This window comes from Lynx canadensis, chromosome B3 (genome assembly GCF_007474595.2).
Source record: "Lynx canadensis isolate LIC74 chromosome B3, mLynCan4.pri.v2, whole genome shotgun sequence".
Lineage (NCBI taxonomy): Eukaryota > Metazoa > Chordata > Mammalia > Carnivora > Felidae > Lynx > Lynx canadensis.
In genome coordinates this window covers 37739096-37759526 of record NC_044308.2, presented here as the reverse complement: position 1 = coordinate 37759526, position 20431 = coordinate 37739096, and the positions used below count along the sequence as shown (strand labels likewise).

General features: G+C 37.1%; 1 protein-coding gene across 1 annotated transcript in view; it reads left to right on the top strand.

Annotated features, from left to right (window-relative positions):
- The first annotated feature begins 4474 nt into the window (after positions 1-4474).
- IQCH (IQ motif containing H) overlaps positions 4475-20431 on the top strand; it is a 147180-nt gene continuing 131223 nt past the window's right edge. The window contains 2 exon segments of the mRNA XM_032593614.1: positions 4475-4616; positions 11888-12016. Coding sequence (XP_032449505.1) covers positions 11899-12016 — 118 coding nt within the window. The 5' untranslated portion in view covers positions 4475-4616; positions 11888-11898.

Here is a 20431-nt window from a genome sequence, read left to right as displayed (position 1 = left end):
AAAAAAAAAAAGGATGACCCCAGGTGTAATTCAAGTGTAACTACCCATGAACACTTGTTAGAAAGAACTGCTTGATAACCAAAGGCAGGCGATTAAACAACCAATCAAAGTAAGTAACTCAAGCATAGAGAAGCCATAACAAAGGACTGTTGGTGGTGCTGGATCCATTTATGTGTAGAATGGATGCTAAACAATCCCAGCAATTGTGGTTTCAAAACAGAATGTGGATATTATAAATCTGGGCAATGTAAAATAATAATAAAACATTGGAAGGTGAGGGAGAGGGGATGCCAGTAGCAAGATAGTTCTAATGCTCTCATCTTTTGAAGATGGGATATGTTATTCAAATTTCAAACACGACTTTGGGGGCGCTGGGGTGGCTCAGTCGGTTAGGTATCCGACTCTTGATTTTGGCTCAGGTCATGATCTCATGGTTCATGAGATCAAGCCCCGAGTCAGGCTCTGCACTGACAGCACAGAGACTGCTTGGGATTGTCTCTCTCCCTCTCTCTCTGCCCCTCCGTCTCTTTTTCTCCCTCTCAAAATAAATAACATTTTTTAAAAACATGATTTTTAAAAATCTAAAGGTTTTCATAATCACCTTTATTTAACTACGGGATAGGTATCTACAAGTTACTGCCTGAGAGCTGACCACCTATTTTGTACATAAAGTTTTATAAGAACACAGCCCAACCCATTTGTTTACATATTGTCTATGCTACTCATTGTCTATGCTACCTCTGTGCAGAGGAATCTTTTCAACTCACAGGAATCTTGTGGTAAAGAAATATTGATTTGAGGTTTAATAATTTGTTGGGTTTAATTCAGCCTTCCCCCTCCTATTAAATTCATGTCAAAAATTAAGTTTAATAATGTAATATAAATCCTATTTTTATAAGATGATATATTAATCATTCCAAAGATGTCAGGGATAATGGATCACCTAACGATATTTGGCATGGTTTCTTAAACTTTCATCTTTGTGTTTTTCTACATTAATTGGAATCTTTATAATGAGTATATATCATTTTTACCAGAATAATAAAATAGAATGGTTTTTCTATTTGAAAACACCAGAAGCAAATATACCAAGATATTAACAATGATTAATTCTGGCTGGCAGGAATATGATTGCTATTTTCTTTTTTAAGCTTTTCCATATCTTTTAAATTTTGAAAAAGCTATTATAGCAGGTTTAGGCATAAAACGACAGAGTTTGGGAAATAGCAATGAAGTACCAGATATAGGGAACATTGTTCTATATATAGGATAGTCCATACCATTTCCAGCCTAAAATGTAAAGCATGTAAAGGAGAAGCCAGAAGCAGAGGAAATTTGACTTCTGTTAGGCAATCAGCACATTCATGAAGCTGGTTTCTTTAATTTGCATTAATCTCAACCCACCATTGCATGCTCGTCCCCCACCCTACCCTTCTGGCACACACACCATACTCCAGCCACACTGAGCTCCTCGCCGTCCGTGAAATCTTCATATGTCTGTATGCGATTCTACTTCGTTGCCACCATTCTTTCCCCCTGTAATTGCAGCCTCTTCTCCACGTGATATAATTCAATGCTTCTCTTAAGACACAATTTAAATATCACAACCTTGACTGCACATCAGAATCACCTGGGGGCTTGATAAAAAAATACCAAGGCCGAGGCTCCAGTCCAGCTACTTGGATTTATTTGCCCAGAGTTGGGGCCCAGGCAGCAGGATTTCTTTCTTTCTTTTAATTAAAAAAATTTTTAATGTTTATTTATTTTTGAGAGAGAGAGGGAGAGGAGGGAGGGGCAGAAAGCGAAGGGGATAGAGGATCTGAAGCAGGCTCCGCACTGACAGCAGAAAGCCTGATATGGGGCTCGAATCCACAAATGAGAGATCATGACCTGAACCGAAACCGAGAGTCAGACACTTAACCAGCTGAGCCATCCAGGAGCCCCTAGGAAGCAGTATTTCTGAAAAGCTCCCTGAGTGATTCTAATATACAGCTCGGGTTGGTGTTCCAAAGTCTTCTGCAATGCCAGCAGGCAGAGTTAATTACTCCCTCTTCTGCACTCCCATTGCCCTTAGCTTTTCCATTCCTGGTGAAACTTAATGCTGATTGTATTAAAATTAGTGTTAGGTAGTAAGTGCTCAGTAAATGCTGAAGGTCATTACATGCCTTCTGCCTCCAAACAAGCTAATGTAAAGTGGTTATCCTTACCATGGGAATGTGGCCGTAGAGTGGGCTTATGTTCCCCACCCAGCGACACTGTTCCTGGGATTTATTTCTGTAATCTTGAAAGGATGTCAACCTCCAGTGTAACCTTCTTCTCCATGCCCCTACACACACACACACACACACACACACACACACACACACACACATACACACACACAACCCTTGGGTCTGGCTTTTACATCGTTGAGATCTATGCAATTGAAACCATTAAAGAAAGCATTATGAATGTGCTGACTGCCTGGCAGAATCTGAATATCATCTGCCTTCCACCCTTGGTGTTTTTATGTCGGATCCTGTGACTTTGGCTTTCAAGAGCAGGTTGTCAGGTGTACTTTGTCAAAGGCTTTCAGAAAATCCAGATAAATGATGCTCTATGCTCTGAAACTGCCAAACCTGTATTTTACATCTTCACAATGCTTGACAATTTTATTTAAGTGGAATCTTTCTTTCTTCCTCCAATTTACCTTTGCCTCCATGACCCTGATATCAATCAGACAAGTGGAGACCCTTCCATCTCTGCTACTGAAAATCAGCTATACACAGGCCTTGTCTGGGGTACCATACTTTGGGTGATTAGCTCAGCCTCCCTGATTAGGAAATCCTGGAGGCTACTCATGTCTGGAGGTGTGGTGGGTCAAGGAGAGCTGAGGATGAGAACGAGAACAAGGTGGATGGGCAAGATGGAAGTTCCAGAATAATACCACGTGCACATGAGCCCTCGCTGTCATTGAGGCAACGCCCATGGCACTCTCCTTTCCTCCTCCAACTCACCTGGAAGGAAGATTGCCCTGACAGCCTACTCTTCCTGTTAAAAAAAACCAAACAACCCTACTTATAGGGGTGCCTGGGTGGCTCAGCCAGTTAAGCCTCAGACTCTTGATTTTGGCTCAGGTCATGATATTACAGTTCGGGAGTTCAAGACCCACAATCAGGCTTTCAAGCCTACTTGCAATGCTCTCTCTTCTTCTCTCTCTGCCCCTCCCCCACTTTCCCTCTCTAAACAAACAAACAAATAAATAAATAAACACTAAAAAAATTTTAAACCCTAATCATAGTCATTTTAAACTCTGCTTACCAAACGTTTGGTGTTCACAGTCTGGTAGCTGCTTACAGTTTCCCTTAAGCCCCGCATCCTGGCAGTGGGAGCCTAACACCTTTGTTCACACAGACATTTTTCAGCCAATAGATATTTATTTTGGAAAGTGATTTTCTCCCCCCAACCTCCAATCTTCATGAAATTTCCCTTTTGTTTTCCTCAACCTTGATGAGCAAAACAAGGTATGGTACAACTGAGTCCAATGGCAAATTTCACTAATGTAAAATCAGATGAATCTTAAACTTGAATAATCTGTGTATTTCTAGTATACTGTGTAACCTTAAACAAATCTACTAACCTTTCTGTCTTGGTTCTTTATGAGTCAAATAGCAAATTGTTACCTAGTTCCTTTAGAAGTTATGCAAATTAATTAATGTTTGGAAAATTTAAATCAGCCTATAATAAATACCAAACAGTTGCATCTTCCCTGCTGAGAGCACCCAGGTAATTCATAATGTCTTATAATAAAGGTAAAAATAGTATACTTGAGCTATACCATTAAATGTGATTATATGAATACATATAGTCCTTTAAAAGCTAGAAACCATTTAATAGAAAGAATTCATATTTCATGACTATAATAAAGCATTTAATGACTTTAGAAAAGGTAATCATCTACTGTAACTGATCTAGACATCAAGTCTTTAACTCTCTCTGAAATGTTCAAGAATCCACTCAAAGTTCATTTTTAACCTGTTAATGTTGACTGATACATTTGTCTTTAAATTCTCCCAGTTTGCTCATTTTTTTTGTTGTTTTTTTTTTTGTTTGTTTTTTTACTCTCAAAACTCTAATATGTATTTCCTGAGGATTTTGCCTGTACAAAACTTTGCTGTATTCAAAACCTCTTCTGTCAAGATTTAGTACTTTTATATCGTAGTCATTAAAACTGAACAAAATCTTAAGAGTTCCTTTATTAACTACTCTAGTGACTTTGCATAGTGGAAATCACAACATGTTAATTGGATTTAATTAACTATTTTAAATTACACAAACTCCTGACAGTAGACAGTAGCACAGGGTATTCATGGGCAATAAAATTGGAGCTGCTATTGCTACTTTATTAAAACTTAATGAAAACTATTCATAATCTTATTTATTGTTTACAAGAAGAAAAACTGTGTTCATTTTGAAAGCAAAATGCCTGCTGAAAACAAATTTTTTCATCATCTAGGTGAAGGTTCAGAAGTTAATAAAAGGTCTACCATATCCAACCTCACCGTTCTCCCAGCTTCTTCATCACAGAAATCCCTATTTCACCCCCATACCAGTCTTACAAACGGAAGCCAGGAAAGGTTAGTGATTCAATGACCATTTTATGTGCTTAGGAATGTACAGGAAAGAGCATTGAGGTGGGATGGGGGCACCTGAGTTTGAATTTGGGCTCAGCCAGTATTTCTTCTAGGTGTCCTTAGACAAGTCAGGTCCTTACTCTGGCCTGAGTTTCCTCCTCCATAAATCAGAAGGTTGGGCTAAACAATAACTAGAGTCTCTTTCACCTCAAAAACCCATCATTCTATGAATTTCATATTGATTCAGATGTTGGTGTTACTGTGTGTTAAAATTATTATTGTGTTTATACGGTATTGTTAGAATTTTTCAGTCTTCTGAGCAGATAGTTTCTGATGCTATTCTGGTAGCATTTAAAAATTTTATTTCAATATACTATTATGCAAAAATATGAAGCCAGAATTAATGTAATTGGCATTTCAGCCATGCATGTCTTAGTCTAAATTCTAGTGTTCGTGAATCCAGTGGATTTCTGGTTTTTAGAATTGTTTTTTTTTTTTTTTTTTGAGAGATAGAGAGCACACGCACGCACATGGAGTTTGGAGAGGGGCAGAGGGAGAGGGAGAGAGAAATCTTAATCAGGCTCCACGCCCAGCACAGAGCCCTACATGGAACAGATTTCTAGTTTTTTAAACAAAAGGTCACATCATCTTCATCTCAGTATCCCCAGTGTCTAGAACCATTTCTAGCATTTTCGAGACCCTACCTGTTGGTTGAACGAATAAGTAAGTGAAAGAGTAAGTGAATGAATAAGGACTGAGTGTTGTAAATATCATCCTCTCTACTTCTCTCTGCTACTTAATTTAATTAGCTGAAGTATTAAAAATGCCTAAGTGGATCCCCTTTTGTATCTCAAATAAAACCAAGTGATACGGTCTTTAATTATTCCTGTATCACTTTCTATCTGTTGTCTGGAATATTTTGGACTAAAGTTGGTTCCCGAGAGTTCTCTTGGTCCTTGGAGTTTTGAAGTTCTCTGTCTTGTCTGCTCATCTACTGACCTGTTGGTGGAGGAACAGCAGAACCCAAAAGAACCCAGCATCATTATAAGTCCATTAATGTGTGAAGCTCACAACCATAACTGTTACTTTTCTAGTTATAAACCATTATTGTTCAGCAATCTTTATGATACATGATTTTACTTACTTTACATATTTACTACCTATGAATACAGAATACTCCAGCAGAGTTCTTGCTTTAGTACCATATTATGTTCTTCCTTGATCAAATTAGGATGACTGAAATAGTGAATGAGTGAATCAATAAATCAATAAACCAATGAATCAATGTCCACTTTAGCAATAGACATAATGAAAAATTGCTGCAAGACAAAAGTGAATCTAGAACCATGGCAACTTGGTCCAGAAAAAAAAACACATTTTCATCCCTCAGTTATCTACCAAGAACATCTGGCGTTCCATAATATTTGTAATTAATCAACCAATTAATCAACATATATTTATTGAGTGCTTACATATGTATGGTGCTGTGCAAGGTAACGTAAGTGTCAGGAAAGCACAAGCCATGAAAATGTAGACACAGTGTCTAGTTTTGTACATATTCCCAATGTCCTTACCTGCCATTTAAGCTTCACCTCAGATCCGCACATGTCCAGCATGAGGTGAAAAGATTAACAACATCCAGAAGAGAGAGTTGTCTCGGAAAAATGCAGGATGGACTTCCCAACTTCTTCTTGAACTCTCTTGCTATAATCCAGAAAAGAAATAAAGTAGTTGTTGTTTGTTTGTTTTATGGTTAAGAATTAAGTCTTGGGGGCGCCTGGGTGGCTCAGTTGGTTAAGAGTCCAATTTCAGCTCAAGAGATCAAGAGTCCAACTTGATCTCTTGGTTTATGAGTTCGAGCCCGCGTCGGGCTCTGTGCTGACAGCTCAGAGCCTGGAGCCTGCTTTAGATTCTGTGTCTCCCTCTCCCTGCCCCTCCCCCACTTGCTCTGTCTCTTTCTCTCTCTCAAAAATAAATAAACATTAAAAAATTTTAAAAAAGAAGACTATAAGACTCACAGTACACAAACTAAACTTCAGGCTGTGTGTGACCTCAAGCAAGTTGCTCTCTGGTCTTAGAATCCACTCCAAACTCTACAAATAGGGCAGGCCTGACCTGGACTTTCTCTATGCTCCCATCGCATGGGCCTTCCTTCTGGTCCTCATCAGGCCAAGCACATTTTCACACGGGCCTTCTCAAGTGCCTGTATCTCTGCCTCGAAAGTCACTTCCTTAAGCATCTGCCTTTCCTTCATAGATGACCACGATTTGTAATTATGTGTTTATTTGTGAATTTATTTAATGTCTTTATCCCTCTTAGAAGCTCTATAAGTTCTCTCTGGCTCACCACTGCATCTGCAGCTCCGACACCTAATAGGCACTTAACAAATATTGGTTCAATGAATGAACTTCTAATCTCTAATCCATTCAATAAGAAAGTAAGAGTGTTATGAAAGTTTAATGAGGCAATGGTGTTAAGGGACAATTTCCCAAAATAGGTAAAATCATGGATCTCATACAAATTTAAAATGAACACATGTCAAAGATTTTATTTATTTAACTCTTTGATTAAAAGAGAGATCTGTAGGATATCACACTGATTTAAAGAGAATCCAAAGAACACACATTTGTAGATCAGAAATATTAAAATAAATTTGCAAATAGATGCAAAATTGACTTTTCTATGGGAAGGAAGAGTGTCTCTTCACCAGAGACATTTATTTTCAAGTTTATAGATAAGAATTATTTGCATTTGCATTAGTATTAGCTTTGTTTTGTGTTTGTTTTTACAAATTAACCTTAATCTCTACTGAGTTATGAAATAGCTCAGTCAAAGATTAGGTCCAGATAACCCCTAGAGGCTACAGCATTCCATTCGAAAGATATCCAGTAATCTCTTTTGCTTATTCCAAAACTTAAACAAAAATATTCCTATAGTCTTCCACCATTTTTTTTAAAGTTTATTTTAGAGAGAGAGAGAGAGAGAGAGAGAGAGAGAACAAGAGTGGCAGAGGGCAAAGAGAAAGGGAGAGAGAGAATCCCAAGCAGGCTCCACGCTTTCAGGATAGAGACTGAAGCAGGGCTCAATCTCACAAACCATAAGACCACGACCTGAACTGAAGTCAAGAGTCTGATGCTTAACCAACTAGGCCACCCAGGCGCCCCAGTCTTCTACCATTTTGATCAAAATGATCTCAACAAGGGGAGCCTGGGTGGCTCAGTCAGTTAAGCGTCCAACTTCAGCTCAGGTCATATCTCACAGTTTGTGAGTTCGAGCCCCACATCGGGCTCTGTGCAGACAGCTCAGAGCCTGGAGCCTGCTTCGGATTCTGTGTCTCCTCCTTTCTCTGCCCCTCCCCTGCTCATGCTCTGGCTCTCTCTGTCTATCAGTAATAAATGTTAAAAAAAATTTTTTTTTAATGATCTCAACAAAAAATTCAAAAAATAAGTCTGGTCTCATTAGGTTTGTCCTGATTATTTATACATGTGCAACAAGATATTAATTCTCATCTAGGCCCATCTTAGGTTTGCTCTGCTGAAAGTTTTCATAAGGAATCTCAGATTAAACTTTTTTTTTTTTAATTTTTTTTTTCAACGTTTTATTTATTTTTGGGACAGAGAGAGACAGAGCATGAACGGGGGAGGGGCACAGAGAGAGGGAGACACAGAATCGGAAACAGGCTCCAGGCTCTGAGCCATCAGCCCAGAGCCTGACGCGGGGCTCGAATTCACGGACCGCGAGATCGTGACCTGCTGAAGTCGGACCGCTTAACCGACTGTGCCACCCAGGTGCCCCAGATTAAGCTTTTTAAATACTCTATTATGTGCTATCTTAAGGCTAGGAAATCAAGCCCAAGAAACTCTGCCTGCCACATTTCAACTAATAGGATTTGTAAATGTGGGTAAATTCCTCTCTTCTAGAGGTGCTCCAATATCCTAAACTTCTTGGGCCTGCCAGGACATGACCTTCTACCAAACCTGTAAGGATGGAAAACCTATAAGCCATGTACCAGGCCAGTCTTTTTGGAAGGCTTTGGAAGCACTGGCTCCATACGGTCAACTTCAGTTCTTTAAAAGTTACTTGTCATTCATGATTAATAAGGTATCATTCTTAAATATGAAATTTCAGGCAAAGTCTTGGTTGCAGAAGTGATTTTTTCCAATGATATCTTAGTAAAAGGAGAACAGATTTTTACTGAAATTATGCAAATAACTATCTTGCCATGAAAAGTAAGGAGCTCAATGAGAGTTTCTGAATTTGAGAGATGAGGGGGAGCACATTTAAAGTATTAGAGGTTTGATTTCCCTATTTTCTAGAAATTTTAAGAATATTCAGTTTACATATGCACTTACTTCTCTTTGTAAGTCGATCTGAACAGAGCTCGTTTAATTTGAGACATTACAGTCTAATTTATTAATACCATCTGGAGACAGGAAAAATTCTACATTCACAATGAGAAATAAAGACTTTCCTGAATTATGTAAACACAGACATACAGATACAGACAGGACTTATAGCTTCAATTCTATAATTTCAGCTACAGAGGAAAAATAAACACAGAAACACACTTGCTGGTCCAGATACCAAACAGTTATTCTCCTTCTCTGTAGGCATGGCATTCCTAGTTGGTCTGAGCTCAAAACACACAAGTGGACAAACAGAAGACTACAAACTGTATTCTCTATTGTCTCTCACTCAATGGGGAATTAGATCTCTATAAGACATTAATCCATTTATGGAGATCACCAAATTCTCAGTCTCTAGAGCTACCAAGAAGGGAAATTACTTAGCCATAAATGAACCTAAGAGATAAACAAAACAAAAAATTTTGTAGGGAGTAATACTAAAATTAGAAAAGCACTCAGTAAGGTTCTATTGCCACTTTGAATTCACCCACAGGTGCTAAGAAAATACATGCCTGGCGTTGTTCCTGTGAGGTGCACCATGTCTGGCAATTTCAGGTGAATCTTTTGCTCATCTTGCTGAAGTCTCCAAAATTATTAGGGAGGGATATATATATATATCTATATATATATATATATATATACATTTTAATATTTATTTATTTTTTGAGAGAGAGAGAGACAGAGTATGAGCAAGGGAGAGGCAGAGAGAGAGAGGGAGACACAGAATCCAAAGCAGGCTCCAGGCTCTGAGCTGTCAGCACAGAGCCCGATGTGGGGCTCTAACCCAAGTCATGAGATCATGACCTGAGCCGAAGTCAGATGCTTACTGACTGAGCCACCCAGGCGCCCAAAGGATATATATTTTAAAGTAAAACTATGACTCTTATACAACTATAAAATGAAAACATCCAAGGTTTATTCACCTCATCGATTAATGAGAACATCAGTAAAATGTTACAACTGGTTCAAAGGAGAATCCAAACAACAGATATCTTTACAAATCAAGCATACTGAAATAATTTGCAAATAGACACACAACTGACTTTGGGGGGGGGGGTTATTTGCATGTGTATAAACAAGAAATATATGCATTGCTTTCAGTTTTCCATAAATTACCCTTAATCTCTAGAAAATAGACAATTGGAAACAAATGTGATTATAGGGCCAGATAATCTCCAGAGGTTCCAGCATTAGGATAAAAAAATACCCAGTCTCTTTTGCTTATTCCAAAGTCTTAACTTCTTCCTTCCAATGCTAAATGTACACACATGTGTTTATCTAAGATTAAGTGAATCGCTCCAACCAGTACTAAAGCAAAGGTTATAATCACATTCGCTGGGTTTCCCTCTGAGTTTGGTAATGAAAATATATTGAATTAGAAGGAGCTCTGTTTTTCACATCTGCAAGTCAGGCATAGTTCTTGGAAACGGGATTTGATATTTAAAGGTGGAAAATATTCGTTGAGGACACAGAATTAGCCTTAACATTTTAAAGTGGTTAAATCCAGTGCTATAAAAATTAAAACCTGAAGTCCTAATTTCAAAAGGGGCTTAAAGAGTTGTACTCTGGATTCGCACTTCTTAAATTTTTAAAGTACAAAAGATTGACCTGGCATGCTTACTGAACATGTGGATTACTGGGGCCCCAATTCTACTGGATCTCAAACTTCAGGACACATTAAGTATGTCCTAGAGTCTTCAATAATACAGAATCCCAGGCCCTGGATTCGGAGGTTTAGGCAGACCCAGGAGAGGGCCCAGGAATATTCATTTTTAATACAAACTCTCCCCCAAAATACTCTTCAGTAAGCAAACTAAAGAGTTCTCTTTGGATTCATTGGTTTATGAGGGAAGTCTTCTGCTCCACAACCCCTCGGCGACCATTCCTCTGATTCCTTAACACTAGACTTAACAACATAGCATGGTCATCGAGGGACTAAGGCAAATGGAAACAATACTTGTTCTTCTTAGGGTGTGTGCCAACTTCCCAACTTAGTCCAGCTTGGTACACAGCTTGCGGACGAGGATTTCCTTGAGACCTACGGTTCCTTTACTTTCCTTCCTGTTACACGAAAGCAACAAGAAGCTGAAGCCCTGTCACAAGTTCATTTCACATACTCCCTGGGTTTCTGGGTTTCTGGTTTCAATACAACAGATCCATCTTAATGAAAGTATTGTCCCTGCTAGAAGGCTTTGCTCAATTATTCATTGATTCATTCATTTGTTTATTTAGTTAACAGTCTCCTGTCCTTAAAAAGCCCTGGGACCAGCCATGCTGACATAGTAGGAGTTCTAAGTATTGTAAATTAGTTGCATTAATACTAACCATGCTGCTCAGTTACACTAAATTAATCTATTTGGGTGATCACATCTTCTGGTGACATGAGTAATGTCTAAAAATAACTTTTCTTTTATAAAATCTGACTCATTGTCACAACAGCGGAATAGTTTTAAGCACATAGATTTTTTTCTTTCAGTAAAAAACATCTCTATGGTTATGATGACCGTGTACTTGATTTTCCGAATTTTAAAAAAAGAGTAACAAGATTATCAATAATTGAAAAATGTTACATATAAAGAAGCTTAGTGTGCCCTGAAATGATATTTCTACCTTAAAATGAAATTATCATAATACAAGTTTATTTCATATTGGCATTATTGGAAATGCCATTTTTTTCCTTGGGTTAGAATTAATGGCTTAAATGAATGTGTACCGTAGCTGTTTTTCCATGCAGAGGATGAAGGCACTAGATGTACTCTCACAAATAAGAAGATGAATAGAGTAAGTTACACTTCTGAAATTGATGGAGCTCAGACGTTGTGGAAACACTTGGCATTAAAACCATATTCTTCTAACCTTCCTTTCCAGGAATTTTAAGTATGATAGAACGAGGACTGATTCCACCAACAGCAAGGATTACCTTTCAGAATCCACCCATTGCACCTAGAGCAGCTCTTCTGCATAATTTTGATGAAGCACATAAGATTCCTCCTGCTGGTAAGACAATCTTGCCTGTATGCTTAGTTGCGGATACACAGGAATTACCCCCCACCAAAATCTAGTCTTCCAATATCCAACTTTTATCTTCAAATAATAAGACATGAAAGTTGTAACAGTTGTGAGTCTCACGTGGCTGAATAAAGTAACTTCAGTCTCTTTGTCACATACCTACGCAGGGCCTATTGTCTGTGTGTCAGAAGGTTGGTTTTTTCCAGAGGCCTGCAGCTTGGTTGGGAAAACAAGACAGAACAAGATAAAAAAATACAAAGAAGCATAGCATAAAAACCCAGTGGATGTTAACGTCTAGTGCTACAGTTGGGCAGAGGAATGATAGAGGCAGGGTGAGATTACAGACTTCAAAGAAGAGCCTGGATGAAATAGGGTGTTCGAGAAAAGTGCCCATCTGGGAGTCTACTAACTAGTTGCAGAACCTCAGACAAGACAATTACTTTCTCCAGGCCCCAGCTTTCCCAGTTTGGAAATGAAGAGGTTTGGGCTAAACTAATTCATCTGTTCAACAAATGTTTGTCAAGTGCTTGCTTTATCAAAAGTAGCATTTAAGTGCTGGCGACCCAACAGAGAATAGTCAGACAACCTTTCTGTCCCCATGGTGCTTACATTCCAATGAGAAATACAGATAATAAGCAGGTGAGTAAAATGAGAATTTAAGCTAGTGATAAGCAAGAAATAAAACAACATGAATGAGAGTGGAAAGGGAGGTGGTTATTTTTGCTTGAGAGGAGAGGGTCAGGAAATGCCTCTCAGAAGATGTACAAGGCTTGAGTTGAAGGTACAAATGATCAGAAGCCACTAATGTAAAGATCTGGGGGAAAGTATTTCAGATATAGGCCAGCACAGATACAAGGGCCTAAGGACTAAGGAGGGAATGAGCAAGGCTAGTGTGGCTAGAGAGCCAAAAGCCAGAAAGAGAGAGAGAGAGAGAGAGGGAGGAGGTGAGACTGGAGAAGTAGAGAGGATGACATGCTGCAGGCTGGAACAGAGACTATGAGTTGTCCTCAATATTCATTCTTCTCTACTTCCACAATAACGGAGTCATGGGGGGCACATGTCAGGGTTAGCTAAAGACTACATTTCCCAGGCTTCCTTTCGGCTAGGTGTGCCATGTGACCAGGTTCTGGACAAGAAGATGGAAGCAGAAGTGGGAAGGGAAAGTTCTGGCCATTAGGAATACTACTACTATAACATTCTCGTACATGTCTTTTAATGTACATATATATGCATTTCTGTTGGATACATATCAAAAAGTAGAATTGCTGAGTCCCTTCTGGGAAGGGAAACTTCTGGGCTTCTGCCTTTCCTTTCCCTTCTCTGGCTAGGTGGGAGGCAGATGTGATGGCAAGCACATAAGAGCCAGAGATAGAACTCTGTGTGGCACCTCTGAGTTTGGCAGAGCTGCCCTGCCAACCTGGGACTGTCTTCCTTTCAACTTTTGTGTCTTCCTTTCAAACTCTTATTTGTTTAAACCAAGTAATGTATTTTAAGATCTTTCTTTGTAAACATCTTTGACTATAGCAGAACCAGCACAGCTGCCTTTCAAACCATGATGAAGAGCTGGATTTAATCATAACTCCAATGAAAACCCAATGAAAGGTTTAAACAAGAGGATGAAGTGATCTGATTTATACTTTAATAAGACCATTCTGACTGCTTTACAGATGATGAATCATAGGGGAGCAAGAAGACTAGTTAAAGGCTGTTTTGGTAAACGAGGTGAGAAATGATGGTGGATTTGAGGAAGTATCAGAGGATTTGAAGAGAAGTGAACAAATCCAGGTAGAAATTTGGAGGTGAGCCATGAGGGCTGGATGATGGATAGGAAGGAAAGAGAGGCATTGAGGATAAATATGTATAAATGTATGAATGAATTATGTATGAGTGTGCCCAATTTTGTATTCATTCTACTGTTGATGGGAATTTCAGTGGTTTATAGTATAGGGCCATTAGGAATAATACTACTAGGAACATTCTTGTACATGTCTTTAATGTACATATATATGCATTTCTGTTGGATACATATCAAAAAGTAGAATTGCTTCATAGGGTATACATATGCTCAGCTTTAGTAGATATTGCCAAATGATTTTCCAACATGATTATGCTGATTTATTTTCCTACTAGCAGTACATGAGAATTCCAGATAATATATATCTTTATCAACATTTGATTTCAGTTTTGTTTCTTTTTAGAATTTAGCCATCCTGATGAGTTTGTTGTGGCATCTCTTTGTGGGTTTAATCTTCATTTCCCTGATGACCAATAAAGTTGAGCAGAGTTTTTCTGGTATATGTATTGGTCATTTGAGTATCTTCTTTTAAAAAGTGATTCAAGATTTTAACCTATATTTTTTAAAAAATGGGTTGTCTTGGGAGCCTGGGTGGCTCAGTTGGTGAGCATCAACTTTGGCTCAGATCATGATCTCATTGTTCATGGGTTCAACCCCTGCAGCGGGCTCTGTGCTGATAGCTCAGAGCCTGGAGCCTGCTTTGAATTCTATGTCTCCCTCTCTCTCTGCCCGTCCCCTGCTCACACTCTGTCTTTCTCTCTGTCTTGAAGATAAACATTTAAAAAAAAATTTTTAATGGGTTGTCTTTCTACTCCTACACCTACACCTACTCCCCTCCTGCCCACATCCCTTCAATAATCCCTGCTGACAACAGTCTGTTCTCAATTTCTATAATTAGATCATTTCAAGTATGTTAGATAAATGGAATCATGCCTTGTGTACTCTTTTGGGATTGGCTTTTGTCACTCAGCATAGTTCTTGGGAGATTCATCCAGAGTGTTGCTTATATCAATAGTTTGTTCTTGTTATTGCTGACTAGTACTCCATAACATGAATGTACCACAGCTGTTAAAACCACTCACCTATTGAAGGATATGTGGGTTGTTGTTCCAGTTTGGGGCTACTATGACATTTGGGGCTACTATGAACAGCTGCTAGAAATATTTGTGTACAAGTTTTTTTTTATGATATATGTTTTCATTTCCTTGGGATAAGGCCCAGGAGTATAATTGCTGGATCTGATGGTGATTGTTTGTTTATTTCCTCTACATACATTTAGAATGGACATCAAATAGTGTTAGAATTTTTGTTCAACCATCAAATATAATTTAGAAAATTCAAGAGGGAAAGGAAAATCTACTGTTTACCTATATTTTTGCTTATCATGTTCTTTCTTCCTTCCTGATGTCAAGATTCTTTCTTTATCAATTCCTTCTATTTAGACAATGTTCTTTAGCTATTCTTTAGAGTTGGTATACTAGTGAAAAATTATCTTCATTTTTCTTCATCTTAGAATGTCTTGATTTCCCTCTTTATTTTTAAAGGATTCTTTCACTAAATATAGGATTCTGGGTTGACAGTGTGATTTTCTTTCAGTACTTAAAACACAAGTCGTGCCACTTCTTTTGGGGCTCCATGGTTCCTGATGAGAAATCCACTGTCATTTGAATTGTTTTCCCCCTGGAAAGATCTTGTTTTTCTCTTGCTGACTTCAAGAACTTTTTCTGGTTCCAGGTTTAAAAAAAAATTTTTTTTTAACATTTATTCATTTTTGAGAGACAGAGAGAGAGCGTGAGCAGAGTGGGGGCAGAGAGAGAGGGAGACACAGAATCCAAAGCAGGCTCCAGGCTCTGAGCTGTCATCACAGAGCCCAATGAGGGGATGGAACTCACAAACCTTGAGAACATGACCTGAGCTGAAGTCGGAAGCCTAACCGACTGGGCCACCCAGGTGTCCCCAAACTGGGTAATTTCTATTTTCTACCTAGTACATCATTGATTCCTGTCTCCCCCTTCATTCTGTTGTTGAGCCATCCACTGAATTTTGTACTTAGATGATTTTGTACTTGTATTTTTCAGTTCCAAAATTTTAATTTTTTTCTCATTATATGTTCTATCTTTGTATGTGTGGAAACTTTCTGTTTCTTGGCTGAGATTTTATATTTTTTAATTTGTTTCAGATGATTTTTTAATTGTTTGTGGAAGCATTTTTATGATGTCTTCTTTAAAGATTCTGTCCAATAATTCTAAGATCTCTGTCATCTTGGTGTTGGAATCTATTCATTGTCTTTTTAATTTAGTTTGAGGTCTTCCTGGTTCTTGGTATGGTGAATGACTTTCAATAGGAACTTTGACATTTTCGGTATTATGCCATGAGACTCTGGTTCTTATTTAAATGTTTTAGCTGGTTCCTCTGACACCTATTTATTTCTTATGCATTTGAGGAGCAAGCCAAATTGGTGGTGAGAACACCTTGGTTATGTATTATTTGATTTCATTTGCTAATATTTTACCATTTTGTTCCTCTGTAAGGCTGGCCTAAATTTTCCTTTCCTTTATGTTTTCCTTTTGCTTTAGTATCAAAGGTAGTCTTGCCTCAATAAGTGACTGCTATCTTTTTATATTCTCTGGAAGAGTTTGGATAAAATTGGTATTATTTCTTTCCTAAATGTTTGGAAGAATTTGTCAGTGCAACTATTTGCATCTGTGGTTTTCTTTGGGGGTGTATTTATATTTTTAGGTTTAATTTCTTTAACAGGACTATTTTGATAATCTCTTTTGTCTGGGTTGGTTTAATAAATTAACTTTGTCCAAGAAATTTGTCCATTTCATCTAAAATCTCAAATTTACTGGAATGAAATTATTTACAATATCCTCTAATTATTTTTGTAGTATCTGTAGGATCTGTGATGATGTGTTTTCATTCCTGATGGTTACTTCTGCCTTTCTCTTTTTTGTTAATCAACCTCTCCAGTTTATCAATTTTATAGTAATTTTTAAAGAATCAAATTATGACGCTATTGATCCTTTCTGCTATATTTTCTATTTAATTGTCATCTGCTCTTATTTTTATTATTTCTTCCTTCTATTTACTTTTTTGGGGTTTAATTTTCCCTTTTAAAAAAACTTATTGGTAATATACTTAGGTCACTAGTTTTCAACTGTTATTTGTTTCTGATATAAAAATTGAAGGTTATGAATTTCACACAAAGCACTATCGTAGCCAGAAAAAAGCCTTGTTTGTTATATCATATTTTCATTATCATTTAATTTAAAATATTTCTAATTTCTTCTTTGACCCATGGAATATTTAGAAGTGTATAGATTTCAGTACTTTCTAGTTATATTTTTTATTACTGATTTCCAACCTAATCCCACTGTTTAGAGAACACACACTGCATGCTTTCAATTATTTGAAATCTGAGTTATTTATGACCCTACCATGTGATCAACTTAGGTGAACGTGCATTTTTTATTTGTTAGGTAGTGTATTCTGAATATATTCAATTAGGTCCATTAATTATGTTACTCAAATTTATGTCTCTGTTAATTTTTTGCCCATTTATTCTATCATTTTTTTGTTCCTATTACACATACTTATAATTTACTCCTTTACAGAGGGAATGTATTTTCTCACCAAAAGAATTAAGTGCACAATGATTTAAGCAGGAGTGCACAGTTTCTCTAGAAAGGACCAGATAGGAAATATATTATAAGCATTGCATACCACATACAGTTTCTGTAATGTATTCTTCTTTTTTTGTTTTGTTTTGTTCTGTTTTGTTTGCAACCCTTAAAAAATATAAAAACCATTCTTAGCTTAAGGACCGTACAAAATCAGACCACAGGATAGATTATACCTCTGGACCATAGTTTGAAAACCCCTGACTTTAAGTATTAAAGTTCAGTGTGTTCCAGTATATATACCAAGAGCCAAATGAAACAAAAAATCAATGCATATATTTGTATGCCTACTATATGCCCAGATTCCAAAATTTTATTCTTTGCCTTTTTAATATTAAGAAATATCTCTGAGTTCTTTTTTCCCACTCTGAGATCTTTTAATGTAAAACAATTTTCTGGAATCACATCCTCTGGAACATATTCGTTCTAATCATCACAACCACTTTCCTCATCTTTGTCAAAAATTAACCTTAACTAAGTGCTTCTGGCTGCATTACTAGAGTCTTTTGAATGGTGGCAGTGTCACATTCTCACAATCACTTATTTCTTCTACCATTCTACTTACAATTGATTTCCATTTCATTTTCAGCACTATCCACTTTTGTCCCTTTGCTACACTTTCAACCGTTAGCCCATTCTTTTTTTAAAGTGTTTTATTTGTTTATTTTGAGAGAGAGAGAGAATGGGGGAGGGACAAAGAGAGAGGGAGAGAGAGAATCCCAAGTAGGATTCACACTGTCAGCTTGGAGCCTGATGCAGGGCTTGATCTCACAAACTATGAGATCATGACCTGAGCCAAAATCCAGAGTCAGACACTTAACTGACTGAGCCATCTAGGCGCCCCACCAATTCTGTCTTTTAATTATCCATTTTTGTAAAAACCCATGTGGCTTTATCACTGAGACAAGAAGGCAATACTACCATATTCTTTGCAGTCTGTATGTGAATTCAAAAATAGATATACAGTGACCAATCACTGACAGACAATGATAGATGTGACAGTATTGGTTTCTAATCATGATATGCATCTGTCATTATATAGTGATTTTTGGAACAAAGATCTAGAGTAAAGTTTGTGCTTTATGTAATTACTCACAGTTAATATACCGTAGTAACTGGATTTGGACCATGTTTTCAGGAGACTGGTATTTAATTAAACTGTGGTAATAAATTTGGGCATACTGAAACAGTGCAAAGTAAGTACTACTGCCTGTATATTAAATGTGAATGGTCTAAATACACCAATTAAAAGACACAGATTGTCAGATTGGATAAATAAGCAAGATTCAACTATATGTGGTATACAAACAACTCATTTTAAATTTAATGACAGAAAAAGGATAAAATAGAAGGAGGAAGAGAAGTGAAAAATCTTCCTTATAAAAGAATCCCTAATAACATATAAGTACTTGTTCCTCCATAGAGGAGGTGTAGCTTAATTCTCCCTCCCTTGAATGTGGACTGGATTTACTGACTCATACCCAAATAACAGAGTATAGAAAGGGGAAAAATAGAAAATTTACAGTTGAGAAACCTGGAAAGTCCTACCTTAACCAAATGCCCAGGGTTAATATCACCAATAATAAGTTATGTTGATAGTTTATGTCCTCTGATATGATGTGATGAGGAGAGAACGTCATTATCTGTAGTGTTCTACCTAAAAACCCATAACTCGGTCTAATCATGAAAAAAAACATCATAGAAAGCCAAACTGAGGAAATTCTACAAAATACCTGACTAGTACTCCTCAAAATTATTATTGTGATGAAAAATAAAGACAAAATGAAAAACTATCTCAGACTAGAGGAGACTAAGGAGATTTGTTGACTAAAGACACCATGATACCCTGATCAGATCTTGGAACACTAAAAGGACACTGTAAAAACTAGTGAATCTGAATGAAGACTGGCATTTAGTTAATAGTAATGTACCAATGATGGTTTCTTAGTTTTGACAACTGTGCCATGGTATAAAAGACGTTAACATTAGGCAAAATTGAATGAGGGTATACAGCAACTTTTCTGTAAATCTAAAATTATTCCAAATTTAAAGTTAGTTTTTTTAAAAAAGTCAAAAATAAATGATGGGAAAAGGCATCAATTAAATGTAAATTTAAAATTAATAAAAAGGAGATCAATGGGAAAGCTATACCATGCAAAAAATAATCCAAAAAATCTAAGTTGCCTCTATTAATATCAGACAAATGACACAGTAGCAAGAATAAAGAGGGATATCAATGATAAAAAGTCCAATTCAGCAAAAAGACAAAAGAATCCTGTGTATGTACCTAATAACAGAGATTCAAAATACTTGAGGCAAAAATCAATAACAATATAGATAACTTGAACAACATTAACAACCTATTTTAACACATTTAAGGAATTAAAACAAACAGTTGAATGCTCACTCATTTCAAATGCACATTCAACAAAATAGATTATTCTGAACCATAAAAAAAATCTTACGAAACTTAAAGGAACTGAAATTTTACTAAATATATCTCTGACTAGAGCATATTTAAACCAGACATGAATTAGAGAAAAATATCTAGAAAATTTCCCAAATATTTACAAATTAAAGAACATACTTTTAAGTAACTCATTAGCCAAAGAGTAAATCACGAGGACATTTAAAAACATTTTGAATTGTGGCAGAAAAAGCATTTGACAAAATACAGCATCTTTTCTTGATAAAAACCCTTAAGAAAGTAGGGATAGAAGGATCATACTTCAAGATCATAAAGGCCATATATGAAAGACCCATTGCTAATATCATCCTCAATGGGGAAAAACTGAGAGCTTCCCGCTAAGGCCAAGAACACAACAAGGATGTCCACTCTCACCACTGTTATTCAACTTGGTGTTGGAAGTCCTAGCCTCAGCAATCAGACAACACAAAGAAACAAAAGGCATCCAAGTCAGCAAG